Source organism: Pungitius pungitius, chromosome 14 (genome assembly GCF_949316345.1).
Source record: "Pungitius pungitius chromosome 14, fPunPun2.1, whole genome shotgun sequence".
Taxonomy (NCBI): Eukaryota; Metazoa; Chordata; class Actinopteri; order Perciformes; family Gasterosteidae; genus Pungitius; species Pungitius pungitius.
In genome coordinates, this window is record NC_084913.1 from 905,392 (window position 1) to 924,833 (window position 19,442).

A 19,442-nucleotide genomic window follows, 5' to 3' on the forward strand; every position below is an offset into this window, starting at 1 on the left:
CATCAACCTGCAGAGCATTTCTCTGGACTGGGGGAGGAGAACCTCCACAGACAGGTGGAGAACCTGCATACTCCACCCAGAAAGGTGCTGGGGGGTTTGAACCCAGAACCTTCTTCCAGCACCGCGTCCCCTTCTCTTATCGTGAGACACAAATCTAACGCTTCGTCTTCCATTAACGTTTCATGAGGCTCAATGACTGAAGCTCTCAGGTCACCTGATGGGAGAAAGTTCTGCTTTCAACCGAATTATAACGTGTTACCAACCAAATGAAAATAAGGAGTAATCACTTTAAGTTATTGAACTGTGTTTATTGCGTGATTTAGCTTTATAATCACTTTAATTAGTCAGTCGGTAAGTAAGAAAACAAAGATGTTAAAAAAGTTAATTCCTGAAATAAATAAAGATTTGAATTAAGTTTTAATAATGTGTGTTCTATATACACAGAATACACAAAGAAACAACAAACTGTAATACTGTAATATTTATATTAAAACGTTTTATGGGAATGTCTGACTTATTGTAGAGTAAAGATTGTGTTCCTCACTCTACCAGCTGCTGCTACACATTCATTATTAATACACACTGCTTTTAATTACACACTATTTATAAATATGTTGGATCCAGATCCTCACAAACACACACACACACACACACACATCGGAGCTTTAATGCACAAATCCTTCTTTTAAAAAACGGCCATCAATTCATCTGTTTTCTGCATTTGAGGTGCAGGATTCATGCAATCTATCAGGGTTAGAGAGCACACACACACACACACACACACACACACATACACACACACAGACACACACGCACACACACACACACACACACACGCACACTAAGCGGTGGTCACATCCAGTTATGCTGACATGGCCGAGCATCTGCTCCCAGGCTGCAGGTTGACACCCATTTGCACTTAAATGAGTGGATTTAAGTGGCGCTCGGCCACATGTGATCCCAATGTCTTTATCCTGCATTACACCCGGGGGGGGGGGCAGGGGGGCAGGGGGGGGGGGGGGGGATTGGGACAGACAGCAGAGAGAGAAAGGGAGATAAGTGGGGAGAAAGAGGCATAACAAGACAGAAATGGAAGTGTAATGTGAGAGAGATGAGGATTTGGGTGTTGGGGGGGTTGGTGGGGGGGGGGGGGGGGGGGGTGTTCACCAGGTCCACCAGCGGCTGGGTTCCAATACTCTCAACACCGACCTTCACCCACACAAACTCCTCATGGATAAAAACTACAATAACTGAAAGAAGGAGGCAATGGGATGAAGATGTTTCTACCATCCCAGCCTGAGCCTTCTTCTCCTCCTTCTCTCCCATCCCAGCCTGAGCCTTCTCCTCCTCCTTCTCTCCCATCCCAGCCTGAGCCTTCTCCTCCTCCTTCTCTCCCATCCCAGCCTGATCCTTCTTCTCCTCCTTCTCCCCCATCCCAGCCTGAGCCTTCTTCTCCTCCTTCTCCCCCATCCCAGCCTGAGCCTTCTCCTCCTCCTTCTCTCCCATCCCAGCCTGATCCTTCTTCTCCTCCTTCTCCCCCATCCCAGCCTGAGCCTTCTCCTCCTCCTTCTCCCCCATCCCAGCCTGAGCCTTCTCCTCCTCCTTCTCCCCCATCCCAGCCTGAGCCTTCTCCTCCTCCTTCTCTCCCATCCCAGCCTGAGCCTTCTCCTCCTCCTTCTCTCCCATCCCAACCTGAGCCTTCTCCTCCTCCTTCTCTCCCATCCCAGCCTGAGCCTTCTCCTTCTCTCCCATCCCAGCCTGAGCCTTCTCCTCCTCCTTCTCTCCCATCCCAGCCTGAGCCTTCTCCTCCTCCTTCTTTCCCATCCCAACCTGAGCCTTCTCCTCCTCCTTCTCCCCCATCCCAGCCTGAGCCTTCTCCTCCTCCTTCTCTCCCATCCCAGCCTGAGCCTTCTCCTCCTCCTTCTCTCCCATCCCAGCCTGAGCCTTCTCCTCCTCCTCCCCCATCCCAGCCTGAGCCTTCTCCTCCTCCTTCTTTCCCATCCCAACCTGAGCCTTCTCCTCCTCCTTCTCTCCCATCCCAGCCTGAGCCTTCTCCTCCTCCTCCTCCCCCATCCCAGCCTGAGCCTTCTCCTCCTCCTTCTTTCCCATCCCAACCTGAGCCTTCTCCTCCTCCTTCTCTCCCATCCCAGCCTGAGCCTTCTCCTCCTCCTTCTTTCCCATCCCAACCTGAGCCTTCTCCTCCTCCTTCTCCCCCATCCCAGCCTGAGCCTTCTCCTCCTCCTTCTCTCCCATCCCAGCCTGAGCCTTCTCCTCCTCCTCCTCCCCCATCCCAACCTGAGCCTTCTCCTCCTCCTTCTCTCCCATCCCAACCTGAGCCTTCTCCTCCTCCTTCTCTACCATCCCAGCCTGAGCCTTCTCCTTCTCTCCCATCCCAGCCTGAGCCTTCTCCTCCTCCTTCTCCCCCATCCCAGCCTGAGCCTTCTCCTCCTCCTTCTCTCCCATCCCAGCCTGAGCCTTCTCCTCCTCCTTCTCTCCCATCCCAGCCTGAGCCTTCTCCTCCTCCTTCTCTCCCATCCCAACCTGAGCCTTCTCCTCCTCCTTCTCTCCCATCCCAGCCTGAGCCTTCTCCTTCTCTCCCATCCCAGCCTGAGCCTTCTCCTCCTCCTTCTCTCCCATCCCAGCCTGAGCCTTCTCCTCCTCTTCCTCTTGTCCTCCATCTCTCCATTTCTCTTCAACTCATCTCTTCTCCTCCTCTCCTGTTCATCTCCACCTTTTCTCTCCTTCTTCCTCCTGCACCCCCCCTCCTCTGCTCCCTTTCTAACTCTCTCCCTAACTCTCTCTACCTTTCTAAGTCCCCCCCCCCCTTCAGCTCATCCCTCCTCATCCCTCCTTCTCCCGTACCCCCCTCCCTGAATAGTCTCCCCTCCCCTTCCAGGTGTTTTGCAGGGATAAAGGATTGATGAAGCCATCAACTCTCTGCTCTTGACATTTAAAAAAACACCCCCCCCCTCCACCCCCCCCCCCCCCCCCGTTATCTCTCTGCAGAGCCCCCTCGCTTGTTGCTCTCCGACCATCATTAAGAGCCAGTAATTAGGCCTCGTTTGTGAAGCCGGTGTAAATAAAGGGCCGTAATGGTCGGGATATCACTCACAGCGTGAAGGAGAGAGTGTGTGTGTGTCTGTGTGTGTGTGTGTCTGTGTGTGTGTGTGTGTCTGTGTGTGTCTGTTGGGGATGACAGGATGCATTAGGAAATGATCGCACGTGTCATTAGTGAGTAAGCATAATGTGTGTGTCTGTGTGTGTGTGTGTATTTGTGTGTGTGTGTGAGTGTGTGTGTGTGTGTGTGTGTGTGTGTGTGAGTGTGTGTCTGTCTGTGTGTGTGTGTGTATTTGTGTGTGTGTATTTGTGTGTGTGTGTGAGTGTGTGTGTGTGTGTGTAATGCAGGTGTTAAGACAGAAACAAAAAGGTCCAAAAGAGGAGAAGAGAGGAGCAAACAGAGGAGGGTCACAGACACCTCCTCACGGCCTTGAAGAAACAGACACCTTCAAGGAGGCCTGGAGCCTCCTCCAGACCTCCTCTAGGTGGAGACCTTCTCCAGGTAAAGCTCCAAAGCTTAATGGTGAAGCTAAGACCACGACACATCATCTGCATTAAGGTCAGAAGGTCATCTGCGACTCTCACCTGATTGATATGTTTTCCCATCGATCATACACCCCCCCCCTCCCTTCCCTGTCAATCAATCCGGGCTCATCCATAAAAATGATTGCTCGTCCATGTGAATATTTGCATTTAATGATCTTGATTAACATTCCTGTAGCACACACACACACACACTCACACACACACACACACACACACACACACACAGACACACACACACACACACACACACTCACACACACTCACACACACACACACACACACACACACACACAGACACACACACACACACACACACACACACACACAGACACACACACACACACACACACACACACACTCACACACACTCACACACACACACACTCACACACAGACACACTCACACACACACACACTCACACACACTCACACACACACACACACACACACAGTGCAGCTTTAAACGTGCACACGCACCGTTTTTCGTTCCAACTCGAGTGAAAAACATTGTGCGTTTGGGTCCGTTGGCTCATCGACAGGAAAAAACATTTCTACTTTGTTTGATCATCGTAACATGACATGACATTACTTTACATTACATTACTTTACATGTCATTTAGCTGACGCTAAACTTCTTATATTTGAGGAAAATGAAATAAAGAATTGTGATGTTATTTCCCGAGAGTTTGAACATGTCGTACACACACACACACACACCAGCTATTAATAGGTATTATAGATATTATCAGAACCAACGTGGCAGCTCTGGAGTCAGTGCCATCCTTTATGAATGACTTGCGTGTTTGTGTGCGTTTGTGTGCGTTTGTGTGTTGGAGTTGACCAGCGCGGCTCAATTAACCGTGACCTTCCTCATCCTCGCCCCGTCTCCTCCTTCCTCCACCTCCCACAATGCCCCTCTTTGACCTCATGCAAATGGCCGACCTCCCGTCACACAAACCCACAGAAGAAGAAGAGGGGGGTATGAATAGATATAAATAAATCATGACTATTAATAACAATGAATCTAGGAGGAGGATATATATATAGATATATATATATATCTATATATATATATAATATATCTATATCTCTCTCTCTATTCTCTCTTTCCCAATTCTCCACTGGGAATACTGGGAGAATGTGTCAATGCGTGTGTGTGTGCTACTAGGAGCCTCTGTAGATGTTAAAGACGCTAACAAATCGCTTCACACACCTCTGACTTACGCACACACACACACACACACACACATACACACACACACACACACACACACACACACACACATACACACACACACACACACACATACACACATACACACACACACACACACACACACACATCTGGAAGCAGGCCAGCTCAACACAGTGAAGAAGAGGAGAGAGAGGGACAGAATGTGGACGTCAGAGAGGAGGACATTTATATTGTTCATCTCTTCACTGAGATACCTATTGATCACATGTCTGTCGATCAGGTTCAATAGAACGCGTCTTGTGACTGAAACAAACTTTTTATCCGTGTGTGCATATGCCGGCCTGGCGTGGAAGCGGGTTGGCTGGCGACCATATTTGGGCGTAACGGGCCTCAATCCAGCAGACTAATTTGGGTCTGGCCGGGACGACACAGTTATTATTTTCCTCTGGACCATCAGGCAGAGGACACACAGCCATCTGCTGCACACGCACACACACGCAGACACACACACACACACACACGCTCACGCCCACACGTCTCAATTAGATCACTAAGAGGGCAGCTGCAAGCATTGCCTCTTCTCATGAACACACACAAACATATTAGCATGTATGTACATGGACTCACACACACACACACACTGTTGGACCAACAAGGCGTGCAGACACACAAGGCCTTTACATTCAGTAACTGAGGAAGAAGAAGGAGAAGAAGAGGAGGAGGGGGGGGGGGATTCTTGGTCAGGGACTCCGTTAACGACTCATTTGATTGGCCGACCACGTACACCAAAATCGCGATAAGATCCATCGATTCATGATCCCCAACACCACCAGCAACCCAACACCACCAACATCCCAACACCACCAACATCCCAACACCACCAAGAACTCAACACCACCAACATCCTAACACCACCAACATCCCAACACCACCAACATCCCAACAACACCAACATCCCAACACCACCAACATCCCAACAACACCAACATCCCAACACCACCAACATCCCAACACCACCAAGAACCCAACACCACCAACATCCCAACAACACCAACATCCCAACACCACCAACATCCCAACACCACCAACATCCCAACAACACCAACATCCCAACACCACCAAGAACCGAACACCACCAACATCCCAACACCACCAAGAACCCAAGACCACCGACACCATCAACATCCCAACAACACCAACATCCCAACACCACCAACATCCCAACAACACCAACATCCCAACACCACCAAGAACCCAACACCACCAACATCCCAACAACACCAACATCCCAACAACACCAACACCCCAACACCACCAACATCCCAACACCACCAACATCCCAACACCATCAACATCCCAACAACACCAACACCATCAACATCGCAACAACACCAACATCCCAACACCACCAACATCCCAACACCATCAACATCGCAACACCACCAACATCCCAACAACACCAACATTCCAACAACACCAACATCCCAACACCACCAACATCCTAACACCATCAACAACTCAACACCACCAGCATCCCAACACCAACAACCCAACACCACCAGCACCACCAAGAGGCAACACCATCAACATGAACAACATAATTAATGTTAGCGACATAATTTTTTTTTAAATAAATGAGAGAAAAGAAACTGCAGAGAAGAGGAGAAGGAATTAAGAAGATGGAGGTACACATGTAGAATTACGAGGTAAGACTCAAACAAGGCAAAGACAAGCCCCCCCCCCCCCTCCCTGCTTTTTTTTAATCGGCGTGCCACTTCTTCGGAAGCTGATAAAAGCCAGAGAACAAGATAACCGGCTCAGCGGAGCCGCTGGTGAAGGCTGAGGGCGCCCAATTTGACAATTAATCAATTATTTGATAGAAATCATCAATCAATCTTGGAGGGGGGAATTAATCCGGGGGTCGGGGGGGAGTTGGAGAGAGATAGAAGGACATGGTGACAGAAAGAGAGAGAGAGGGGAGAGTGATGTGCCTTCCTCTTTAATTTGGTAAACTGATTGGCCTTTCTTCCTCTTCTCCCCTATCTGAGAGCTTCCTACATCTAACTCACAGAGACAAGGGGTTCACATTAAACTAATGGAGAGGGGGGGGGGGGGGGGCAATGCTACGCAGTAAATATGACGTCCTTTCCAGAAAACAGAGTACAGATACTGCACAAAAGGAATAGAACCTACGGTTTCACTTTTGCTTCCTTAAATCCAACATCTGGAGAAGAGATTTGAACCAACGCCTCTTTGGTGGAGTTCATCCTCTCACAAGATACACAAAGACTCGGCAAACCGGTCAAATGAGACCTTATTTTGTTTTGTTTTCCTACAAAGGTCCTACAAACACTTTTCAATTTAATCAGACTAAAAAACACAATGGTTGTTTTTTGGGATGAAATAAATACCAGTTTTATGCATCACACACACTACTCTACACTCCAAGACAAGTTCACACAATGCAAACTGAATCCACCTTCTGCTCCATTGTGACTACAAAGAGACACAAAGTGACTTCAAAGAGACACAAAGTGACTTCAAAGAGACACAAAGTGACTTCAAAGTGACTTCAAAGAGACACAAAGTGACTTCAAAGAGACACAAAGTGACTTCAAAGTGACTTCAAAGAGACACAAAGTGATTTCAAAGAGACACAAAGTGACTTCAAAGAGACACAAACTGGCTACAGAGAGACACAAATTGGCAACAAAGTGACACAAAGTGGATAGAAAGACACACAAAGTGACTACAAAGATACACAAAGTGAGAAAAAGAGACACAAAGTAGTTACAAAGAGACTATAGAGATGCATCTAGATGCTCCTCGCTGGTGGACTATTTTGTGTCTGAAGGCTGACGACTATATTTCACAGTCCCCAAAAACAACTTACATGACTTTAGTTCTTCATCATCACACACAAACACACACACAGACCCACACACAGACAAGGCTCATCAGCAACTTATTAACACCTCCAAGGTCGACCTGTCGACCTCCAGGATGGACGCCTGTCTCTATTAACAGGGGCCGTGGAGAGTGAACCAATTGAGACGCAGAACTCGTTATCAAGCTGACACGCTGGGTACAATGAAGTGTCCCCGACACACACACAGACACACACACACTCACAGGAATAAAATATGCGTCGTCGCTCGCTGCACAAATCAACAACCGTCCGACGAGCTGATGAGATTTGAAATGAGCCCTAATTTGTTGGGAATTGTCTTCGGTAATGATGGTGGAGAGAGACAGAAATACATAGGGACAGAGACAGAGGGAGAGACAGACGGGTCCAGGGCTCACCTGCGACAGTCCCAGGTAGATGGAGACGGTCTCAGAGATGTAGAGGAAGCGTCCCTCCTTGTTTAGTGCAAAAACAAACCCGTCCAGAGACTGAAAGCAGAGAAAGAAATGTTTCAATGAGAAGTTCTTTCACATCTCAGATACACTCATACGTCAATATGTCCACAAACACACACAATATCATCAAAGTACTCTGTTAGCAGCATGTGTGGTTTCAAAGAGGACGATAAGGATTATTATGGCTCATGACTTCGTTCAGTTAAAACATCTCGAGGTTCAGATGCTTCTGAACGACGAGAGGAACAAACAGACAGAATTTGCTTTAACGGGTCATTTTGTCTCTAATTTGGAGACAATATTTATCTGTGATCAGCTGTTCGGTCATGTGACCTCAATGCAACAACCAGTCATTAGTTAAAGTGAGAACATGCAGCATTTTCTCAAGAAGCTGAGAGTTGCAGAGTCACATGACTCAGCATTGCATTGTGGGATTGTTAGAAGCAGGATGAGCGCATTTCTACACTCCAATCACATGGTGGAGAGAAAATACACACATCTGTGCTGCAATACTACACAGGAGGTCTGATGCACACACACACACACACACACACACACACACATCAAGGTGTGTCTAATAGTGTACTTATAAGACTAGCACGGCGCAACATTGACTTCACACAGACACACACAGACACACACACTGATCAGAGCGTGTCTAATGCTGCCGTAATGTGAAGATCATGGAAGAACACTCGACTCCTGGAGCACAAGACACTGATTCAAACACACACACACAAGCTCTAATACTCCTGAGGTCAGGCAGGTTAATTACATGTGGTTCCCTACTGGTGCTGTGTGTGTGTGTGTGTGTGTTATCCTCTCTATACATATGCAGGACTGCATCCCCTGTTATCTGTTAATATTAATTGTTTGAGAGAGCGAGAGAGGAAGAAGGGTAGATAAAAAAGGCCAATTAAATATCTGTATGTTAATATTATAGGATGCATATTACACAGAAGATGCCGCACACACAAATACACACCTTATGGTGTATAAATCTACATATTTAATGTTTGATCTCAGATAACATTCCTGTTAATTCTAGTGAACTAATCTGAAAGGCTCCTACATGACATTTTAGAGGGCTTTTGTTTTGAAAGTCTACGTTAGAAAGTTCTGTTGTCTACTTTTATTTTGGAACCAGATTCTTTGGAAACTTACTCTTTGCTCTTATGACTAATTATTAACGCAATTATTCACAAATATAATATAAATAATCATTTGTTTGATTTACTATATAATATTAATTTAGAAAATTCCATTGGTGTAGTTTTTTCAATTTTTTTATTATGGACTTATTCAATAGAATAAATACGTTCACCACTTAGACTCTTATTTTAAAGTCAGATTGGTTTTTGGAGAAGTGTTAATTTCGGAATGTTTGACTAACATTTATCATTCACTTAAGTATGTTTTTTTAATTTATTCGTTACAGACCGATTTATTTAATGAAACGAATACATTTCCTTTAATGTTGAAGTTGTCTCTTACCGCAACGTGTGTATTAAACGAAGAAATAAAGAATTGATCACTAAAAACAACAAAAGCAGTCTGGTTTTGACCTTTAACATCTAATAATAAGCGTGTGTGTGGTGGAGGGGGGGGGGGGGGGGGTGAACGTGTCTGTTTAGTCAGCTAATGAGATGCTAACAAGATGTTAATTGTCAGAGAGCCTCATCAATGTCTGTCCATGCTGTGTTCCTCATTAACACACCCTGACTCCTGTGTGTGTGTGTGTGTGTGTGTGTGTGTGCGTGTGTGTGTGCGTACGTGGACACCGTCCCGTATCCGCGTGTTTGTGTCCTTATTAAATTATACAGATTATACTCCGACGACACTTTGACTTGTTCTTGTCTAGGTTTAATGCTAACTAGCTTAGCATGACGTAGCCTATGATGCTATCAGATTTAATAGGTTTCATCCATAGTTTGCGTGCTGTTAACTGCTGTAAATGCATGGTACTACTTACATACTTTCAAATGGAACATTTCAATATGTCACAATGACCTCTCTCGGGGTCACCAGAGTTTTAGCTGCCTCGTGTCCGCCGCTAAGCCGCCGCGGCTAACAGATTAGCTCTCGGCTAAAAGGGGCTGAGATGTGGAGATGGTGGTTCTCCTCCGGCCAACCCGCCGCCTCATCAGAGGTATTAAAAATAAAGTAATTGGAAGGCGCGTGGGAGTGTGTGGTTAAATGATGCTAATATGAGACCAATGTAAGCGCACACCGACGCACACACAGACGTGGCGTAAACGAACGTAGCCTTGCTGACGGAGTCTCTCTGCCCCGCGAAGGTCAAACGGGCCTCAGATTACTACGAGAGCGGCGGCATCTTGGGTCAACACGGCGAGACACGAGGAGGCGGGTCTGGGAGAGGTCGGCGGAGGGTTGTGAGACGCACAAAGGTCGGTGTGTCTGACACGCTGTGAATCACCGAGGAGCCGGAAGATCCCTCCTCCACCTCCTCCATGCGGCAGGTTGAGGTGGAGATGTGCAGAGAAGCTGTTAGAGAAGAACGTGTTACAGCTGCATCTCTGTAATGACCAGCAGGGGGCGACGCCTCCCGAAAACAATCACAGCCAAGCAAGATGAACGCAGTCTCGTCCCACGAGGAAACGTTCCAGCTGACCAGTGGGACCAGTGGGACCAGTGGGACCAGGATGCGCAGGCTGGGATACTTTCCATTAGCTCTGTGTTATTTGCATATTATGAACACATACACAAACACTGTGTGTGTGTGGTTAGTGCATGTGGCTACACGTGTGTGTGCTTGGATGTTTTTAATGGTTTATTTCGTATAGTGTGTGTGTGTGTAGATATGTCTAAGCATATGCTGTGTCTGTGCTTGTGTAAATGTGTGTGTGGCATGCAGACAGAGTAAAAGTCACACACACAGTCATCGACTCTATCTCCTCTGACACACACACACACACACACACACAAAAGGTGTGTGTGTGTGTCTTATTGTGTCTGACCGCCTCACAGTAATTATGCTAATTGCCGCATGCCCTTGCCTTTATTTATGCGCGGCTACTAAGATAAATAAAAGGAAATTGCTTTGGATCTAACTGTATTCATTTCAGCATGCTAACTAGGACGCTAACGCCTGTGTGTGTGGGTGTGTGTGTGTGTGTGTGGGGGGGGGGGCACAGATTTGTTTACCCTTCACAAATTCTGCAGGTAATTGCAATTTTGATTGTACATTTATTCATTTCCTTCTGTGTGTGGATGGATTGTATTGATGTGTGTGTGTGTGTGTGTGTGAGTGTGTGTGTGTGTGTGTGTGTGTGTGCGTGTGTGTCACAGTGAAACGTTCTATTAAGCAGACTGAAACGCACTGACTGAGACTACAGACTCGTATGAACAGCGCCGTGATGTCATTTAGGCTTTTTAACGTGTAACATTCAGAGCTGTGAATGAAGTGACTGAATATTTACTTAATTAAACGTGTGTTGTTTGATCTCATCTCTGTAGTGTAGATGTTGGATGGATTCACAGTGAGGTCCAACTAGAACATGAACGAGCTGTGACATCATCACAGGGTCACAGTTTGACTTCCTCAGAGGATGAAGCCTCTACGGTTCAACCCTCTCTGCGCCACCGAGAACTGAGAGGAGTCCATAGAGAGCGCACACACACACACACACACACACTAATGTCTAAATCTGGGCGTTTAGACAGCTAAAGAAAGAATTGCGATTGATTAGTGAGCGCTGCTGAATGGCTCCCTCCCTCTGCCCCCCCCCTCCACAGATTACTGCATCGATCGCCCTCACACACACACACACACACTCACACTCACACACACACACACACACACACTCACACACACAACAGATGGGGCTATTTTTTAACCATTGGGTTTAAATGTTACTGTCCAGCTCTCTGGTTTCTAAAGACAAATGTTAAAGTAGACTGTGTGTGTGTGTGTGTGTGTGTGTGTGTGTGTGTGTGTGTGTGTGCCAGAGACAAAGAGAACAAATTAATCGTAAAAGGAGAGAAAATAGGCGGGGGAGGGAGGGAGGGGGGGTCCTGAAATCCACGAAAACAACACATTAAGAACTGAAGAAACAAAGAACAACAAATGACTTTAAAGCCACATGTGGCCAAAAGCAATTTATCCTCATGAACCAGATCAGGACGTCATATTAAAACTCTTCTTCTGCTGTTGAGAAGAAGAATATGATGAGAAACGAGAAAGAAAGGAAGGAAGTGCTTGATGAAAAAACACTAAAACCCCAAAAAAGTGAGAAGCAAGGTAAAAAAAAAAGAAAGAGCAATTCATTAAGTAAGTAAATGAAAAGGAGCAAAGGAGAAGAAGGAGAAGGAGGAGTGGAAGGAGTGGAAGGAAAAGAAGGAGTGGAGAAAAAGGAATAAAGAGGTGAAAGGAAGGTGGAAGAGAGGAGTTGATGTTGCCTTCAGGGGCTCCTCCAAAGATCAGACACATGAGATTGTGAGGGTGAAAGGGGCTTAAAGGTGAATGTTAACATGAATATCTGCATCCATCAGGTGACGGATGTAATCTGTGCTTCCTCCAGCAGCAGCATGACCAAAGTTAACAAAGCATCGCAACGCGCTGCCGCATGGCTCTCTACTGCGACCCCGCAGGCTTCGAAGAGGCACCGTGGGCTCGACCCCCCCCAGGCCCCCCAGCCCCCTACCCAACTGGCAGATGACACATTGGAAGGAGTGTAACCGGGACAACGAAGCTGCTGCAAACAAAACATTTGCCTGTTTTTATTTCCTTTGGATGCTTCCCTTTTTCTCCACAATAAAAGTCTGACGACGATGTGTAGTGACCAGCAGGGGGCGACTCCTCTGCTCCCATAGACGTCTATGAGGAAATGACTCTACTTCTGTGTAGTGACCAGCAGGGGGCGACTCCTCTGCTCCCATAGACGTCTATGAGGAAATGACTCTACTTCTGTGTAGTGACCAGCAGGGGGCGACTCGTCTGCTCCCATAGACGTCTATGAGGAAATGACTCTACTTCTGTGTAGTGACCAGCAGGGGGCGACTCCTCTGCTCCCATAGACGTCTATGAGGAAATGACTCTACTTCTGTGTAGTGACCAGCAGGGGGCGACTCCTCTGCTCCCATAGACGTCTATGAGGAAATGACTCTACTTCTCTCTTGATTTATTCCCTCAGTAAACATTGTAAACATGAGTTTATGGTCTCAGTCTCTAGTTTCAAGTCTTCTTCAATGCAGAATGATGTTCATTTAGTGAATGATGGTCCATTTAGAGTCAAACAGACCATAAAGAGGGGGATGCTTTAGGGCGGGGCCTAACGCTGATTGACAGGTCTCTACCAGAGGCCTATACGCAGAATCTCTTCTTCCCCATTTAGACGGAGACAAACTGACGCATTGAACTTCCTGTTGGCAAGTTGAACCGCTTCCTGTCCGGCTAATGTACTGACGAGGCGGCATCAAGAGCCGGCTGACATTCTCCAGGCAAAGGTCAACACACACACACACACACACACACACAAACACACACACAGCGTCCTGCTATCATCGCCAAGTCCAAAAGGTCAACTTCCTGCTGATTGGTGATAGAACTATCAAATGAACCAATCCATAGCCAGGAGGACGTGGAGTAGGATGAGGCTCCGGTGGGGGAGAGATGGAGAGAGAGAGAGAGAGAGAGGGGGAGAGAGAGAGAGAGGGAAGGTGGGAGGAAGGACAGTGAACGAGGAAGAGGAAGATGCGGGCAGGTCAACATGTCAATAAAGGAGGGAGGAGGGAGAGCTGTGGGTGAGACGGGAGGAAGACGAGGGTTGAGAAAGGTCAACAAATATTGGCAGGAGGGCGATGAGGAGGAAGCCGAGAGAAGAAGAACTGATGTAACGAGACGTCCGTCAACGCTGACGTACGAGATGAAATGATCATCACTGGAGGAACTTCATTTTCAATTTGGGATTAACTCATTAATTGTCAATACGAGATGCGTTAAAACACACAAACGCTTCAATGTGTTGGACGAGGTGTCCTCACACAACGGTGTGTTTGCATCCCATGAACAGGAACTCATGCTCCAGACAGGAAGAGAGGATTTTCAAAATAAACCTCCGTCTTCACAGAAAAATACTTTGATTTAGACGAAAATGGTGTGAAGATTTAAAACACTTTCTGTTAGAAATGAATAAAAATGTAAGGAGTGAGGGGTGAGGTACAGAGAGAGAGAGAGAGATAACAGCATCACAGGGATATTGCAGACTCTCAGAACTGTCGCTGCTCATCGTTTTTAATCAAAAGCAACAATCGACAAGTGGACAGGTGACAAAGAGACACAAACACACACACACACACACACACAAACAAACACACAGACCAAGAGTAATAATTCCACTCTTCCAGTTATTGCTCAAAGCTCAATATCACTTTTATTCCCTGAAGAGGAGAGTGTGTGTGTGTGTGTGTGTGTGTGTGTGTGTGTGTGTGTTGGTTTGTGAACGTGTGTTTGTGATTGCGTGTTTGTCCTTTAGAGGACTGACCACAACTCCCTCTCTAACTCTATTGTATTTCAGTGGCCGTTTACTGCAGATATTAAAACCTTTCTATCAATGAAGGGACATAAATCTTTATCCTCAAAGATATGGCCTCCTTTGATCCTCCCACTTGATGCTTAAGAATCCTCAACAGACTTCAAAGCAACCTCTTTCCTTAAAATGAAGCCAGAGCTTCATGTGATGAAGCTGCATTCTATGTAGTGACCAGCAGGGGGCGACTCCTCTGGTCCCATAGACGTCTATGAGGAAATGACTCTACTTCTGTGTGGTGACCAGCAGGGGGCGACTCCTCTGCTCCCATAGACGTCTATGAGGAAATGACTCTACTTCTGTGTGGTGACCAGCAAGGGGCAACTCCTCTGGTCCCATAGACGTCTATGAGGAAATGACTCTACTTCTGTGTAGTGACCAGCAGGGGGCGACTCCTCTGCTCCCATAGACGCCTATGAGGAAATGACTCTACTTCTGTGTAGTGACCAGCAGGGGGCAACTCCTCTGGTCCCATAGACGTCTATGAGGAAATTACTCTACTTCTGTGTAGTGACCAGCAGAGGGCAACTCCTCTGCTCCCATAGACGTCTATGAGTAAATGACTCTATTTCTGTGTAGTGACCAGCAGGGGGCGACTCCTCTGCTCCCATAGACGTCTATGAGGAAATGACTCTACTTCTGTGTAGTGACCGGCAGGGGGCGACTCCTCTGCTCCCATAGACGTCTATGAGGAAATGATTACTTCTGTGTAGTGACCAGCAGGGGGCAACTCCTCTGCTCCCCTAGACGTCTATGAGGAAATTACTCTACTTCTGTGTAGTGACCAGCAGGGGGCGACTCCTCTGCTCCCATAGACGTCTATGAGGAAATTACTCTACTTCTGTGTAGTGACCAGCAGGGGGCGACTCCTCTGCTCCCATAGACGTCTATGAGGAAATTACTCTACTTCTGTGTAGTGACCAGCAGGGGGCGACTCCTCTGCTCCCATAGACGTCTATGAGGAAATTACTCTACTTCTGTGTAGTGACCAGCAGGGGGCGACTCCTCTGCTCCCATAGACGTCTATGAGGAAATGACTCTACTTCTGTGTAGTGACCAGCAGGGGGCGACTCCTCTGCTCCCCTAGACGTCTATGAGGAAATGACTCTACTTCTGTGTAGTGACCAGCAGGGGGCGACACCTCTGCTCCCATAGACGTCTATGAGGAAATGACTCATAGACATAAAGCAGAGGATGCTTTAAGGCGGGTCTACACAATGATTGACAGGTCTCTACCAGAGGGATCGGTAGGTCCTCGTATGAGGTCATTTCCTGTCCACAGGTAGAGAAAAGTATCTTTCTTCAGCATTTTATTCCTCGTCTTTCTTCTGTTTTAAATCAACTCTTTCATCTCTCTCTTTCACTTCCTGTTCTGTCTTCTTCTTCTCCTGCTGTGCCGTAGAGCCCTGTGTGTAAGTGTGTAAGTGTGTGCGCCCTGGCTCGCTGTCAGACATGAAGATGGTTATTGATTGGTCGGCTTGTTCATCCAGACGGACACTGAGACACACAGACACACACTGAGACGCACACTGAGACACACATTGAGACGCACACACACACAAAAGTCTTACAGCTCATTTGATCTCTAATGTTCTTCTCTCATCACTATTCGTTTTTACAAGATCATTTAACATCATGTTGATCAACAGCTTATCAGTATTTTTCACTTCATCCATCCCAACAAAGACCTCCCCTCTGAAGACCTTCACGCTGAAGACCACACGATACGGTGGGAAGCTGTGGAGCACCAGCGGGGTGGTTTCTGTCACCTGGTGTTTCCGTTCCACTGAAGCTCGGCCAACTCATATCGATGTTTCACACACAAAGACACACAGTTTGTTGTGTGATGCAAGCAGTGATCTCCAGATGGATGCTGTGTCTCTGCTGTCTGACCTCGTGATACTTTTCCATGACAGTTAGTAGAAGTTGATTTTCTTTATTGTTCAAACCTAATAAAGGGTCTTTATTGTCATTTATCCCTGTGAAAATGGAAGTTTATTTTGATAATCTACTGCTATACTTTTAGCACTAATTGACCCGAGCTGCTGACCACTAGGTGGACTCATCACAATCCCCTTTGAACTACCGCGCTGTAACACACAGACGCACAAACGCACACAGTTATTCGCCAAAATAAAACAATAAAAAACATTCCTCTCTCTTGTTCTCTTTAATGTCGTCTTAGTTCCTGATGAACTTCACGATAAAAGACACACGATAACATCTCGGGTATTAGGGAGGGAAAATGTAATTACGATGCTCGTTGAATCAATTATCCGGCGGTGACGAGGCGAGCGGTTAATCCGTGGAGAAGGAAGCGGTTTCTGGGGGGAAGTCGTGATTCATGGTTCCAGAAGTACGCGCCGACCATCGTTAGCGCTTCGCATGCTAATGAAGGGATTAGAGGATCAGCTACACTCCTCCGATCTGGGTTCACATGAAGAGGTTGTGGTCTGGTTTTGTCTCGTGATGATTCGGGCTTTTAGAGGCTCACGATCTGGATCTGATGGTTGAAGTGGAGCAGAGAGCCGACGACGCTCGCTACGTTCATTCAGGCTTTTCAAAATAAACTACCGACCAGTTGTTGGAAAAAGATCATTTTTGAGGTTAAAATGACTGGATTATGAAAGCTACCCGATAAAAACAAGCATATTCATTATATGTTGTGATATAATTTGTGCGAGTCACTTTAACTCGGTGCCTCTGAACGGCAGGATGGAGGTTGGACCTGAGGGTGGGCGAGCGAGCATGAAGAGACACAGAGAGAGAGAGATTATGATTCCAAAGCAGGGGACGACATTTGTCTTCATTTGGTGTGACTGCCTTCATGCGTTATTATTAGTGGCTGTCGGAGGGGGGGCAGGTTGGAAGAGGGCGGGGGGGGGGGGGGGGGGGGAAGTAAGCGAAGTGCAGGAAAAAAGAGAGAGAAGGAAATTGAAGTGATGGAAGAGAGCGAGCTTTGGTTATCCAGCAAAAAGCAGTGAAGGAATCAAACACACACACACACACACACACACGCACACACACACGCACACACAAACACCCACACACACAAAGGCTGTAACATTGGAGGCGGTCCAGGACATGACATCTATTTTAAATATTTGTCCTGCTCACGGTAGATGGAGGAAGGTCAATGGACTCCACACACACACACACACACACACACACACACACACACACACAAACACACACACGCACACACACACACACACACACACATCAAACCGCCTTCGCTGGCATTGGCAGAGGACTTTTTTTGTGGTTTATTTCAATAACTTCCAGCCTCCCGGTCATCAAATTTAGCAAATGTGTTTAAATATTATTCATATTTTAATCTAGTTCAGATGCTACAGGAGGTTTTCTCCCAAATCATTTTTAACTTAAATGGTGGATAAAAAAATTATTTAATCTAACTAGAAATTTAAATATTTTCTACGTTCATATTTGATCCTTTGACTTTGACAACATTGAGTTGTTGAAGAACGAAGGTCTCATTGTTCCTCCAGAGCAGTGTTTCTGTTTCTGTCCATTGATTACAACAAATCAAATTTAAAAAACACTTATGGTCATTACTTTATTTAAATCCACCTGCTTTCTCTGAGCTTCGGCTGTTCTTTCACAGATTGTTTGAACATCTGTTGTTCAGACCAGAATAAGCAGGAAGAAGAAAAATAAAGGTCCTCTGTCTCTTAAAGCTGAAAACCGAGAATTCAAATGTCAACTTCATGCTAAGCTAGGCTAACCGTCACTGTGTTTATTGTGAACCTGCTGTCCTCTTCCAGGTGTTCCCTCCGACCAATGAGAGTCCAGAACGTTTCCTCCATCAATGGTTTCTCTCTAGATTCTCCAGATGAAACGCTGCCAGACTGCACAGGATTTCTGTGTCTTTATTTATTTTCTCAGCTTCATTAAGAAGATTCTTCCTCCTCCTCCTCCTCCTCCTCCTCCTTCCTCCTCCTCCTTCCTCCTCCTCCTCCTCCTCCTCCTTCTTCCTCCTCCTTCTTCCTCCTCCATCTTTCCGGGTTGTTTTCTCTTGACAAACGCACCTCTCACCCCGTTGCTGTTTCCTGAAGTTTGACTCCACTCAGGCAAATAAACGCAGAATCATGTAGACGGACATTTCCAGATGCACATACACGCGCAGCATCTCAGGTACACCTGAGAAGACACACACACACACACACACACAGACACACGGAGGTACAACTGCTGCATGGAAGCCGCTGCGCTCGTCTGCCTCTCTAACCGGACGAGTTAGTGCTGAGGCACGTACAGGAGAGGAAAACAAACGCCCCCAGCAGAGAGGTGATGCTCGACACGACGCCGACTCTCACGGTGAAAACGTTTAGAGAGACGCCGCAAGGACCCTCCCCCCCCCTCACCCCCCCCCCCCCCCCGCCGAATCACTCGAATCCAGAAGCAGAACAAATGAGCCGAGATCAGACAAGACAAAATGAGTCCTATAACAGCCGATGAGACCAAAGACCAGCACAACCAGTTCCAGACTGGGAACCAGTAACCCACAAACTAAAACAGACTAAACCAGAAGAGACTAAACCAGACTAGACTAAACCAGAATAGACTGGACCAGACCAGACTAAACCAGACCAGACTAACCAGACCAGACTAAACCAGACCAGACTAACCAGACCAGACTAAACCAGACCAGACTAAACCAGACCAGACTAACCAGACCAGACTAAACCAGACCAGACTAAACCAGACCAGAC

At 46.8% G+C, this 19,442-nt stretch overlaps 1 protein-coding gene across 1 annotated transcript in view; it reads right to left on the reverse strand.

Annotated features, from left to right (window-relative positions):
- LOC119227384 (neuronal PAS domain-containing protein 3) overlaps positions 1–19,442 on the reverse strand; it is a 142,746-nt gene that overhangs the window by 34,824 nt on the left and 88,480 nt on the right. Inside the window, 1 exon segment of the mRNA XM_037486128.2 lies at positions 8,105–8,194. Within this exon segment, the coding sequence (XP_037342025.2) occupies positions 8,105–8,194 (90 nt within the window).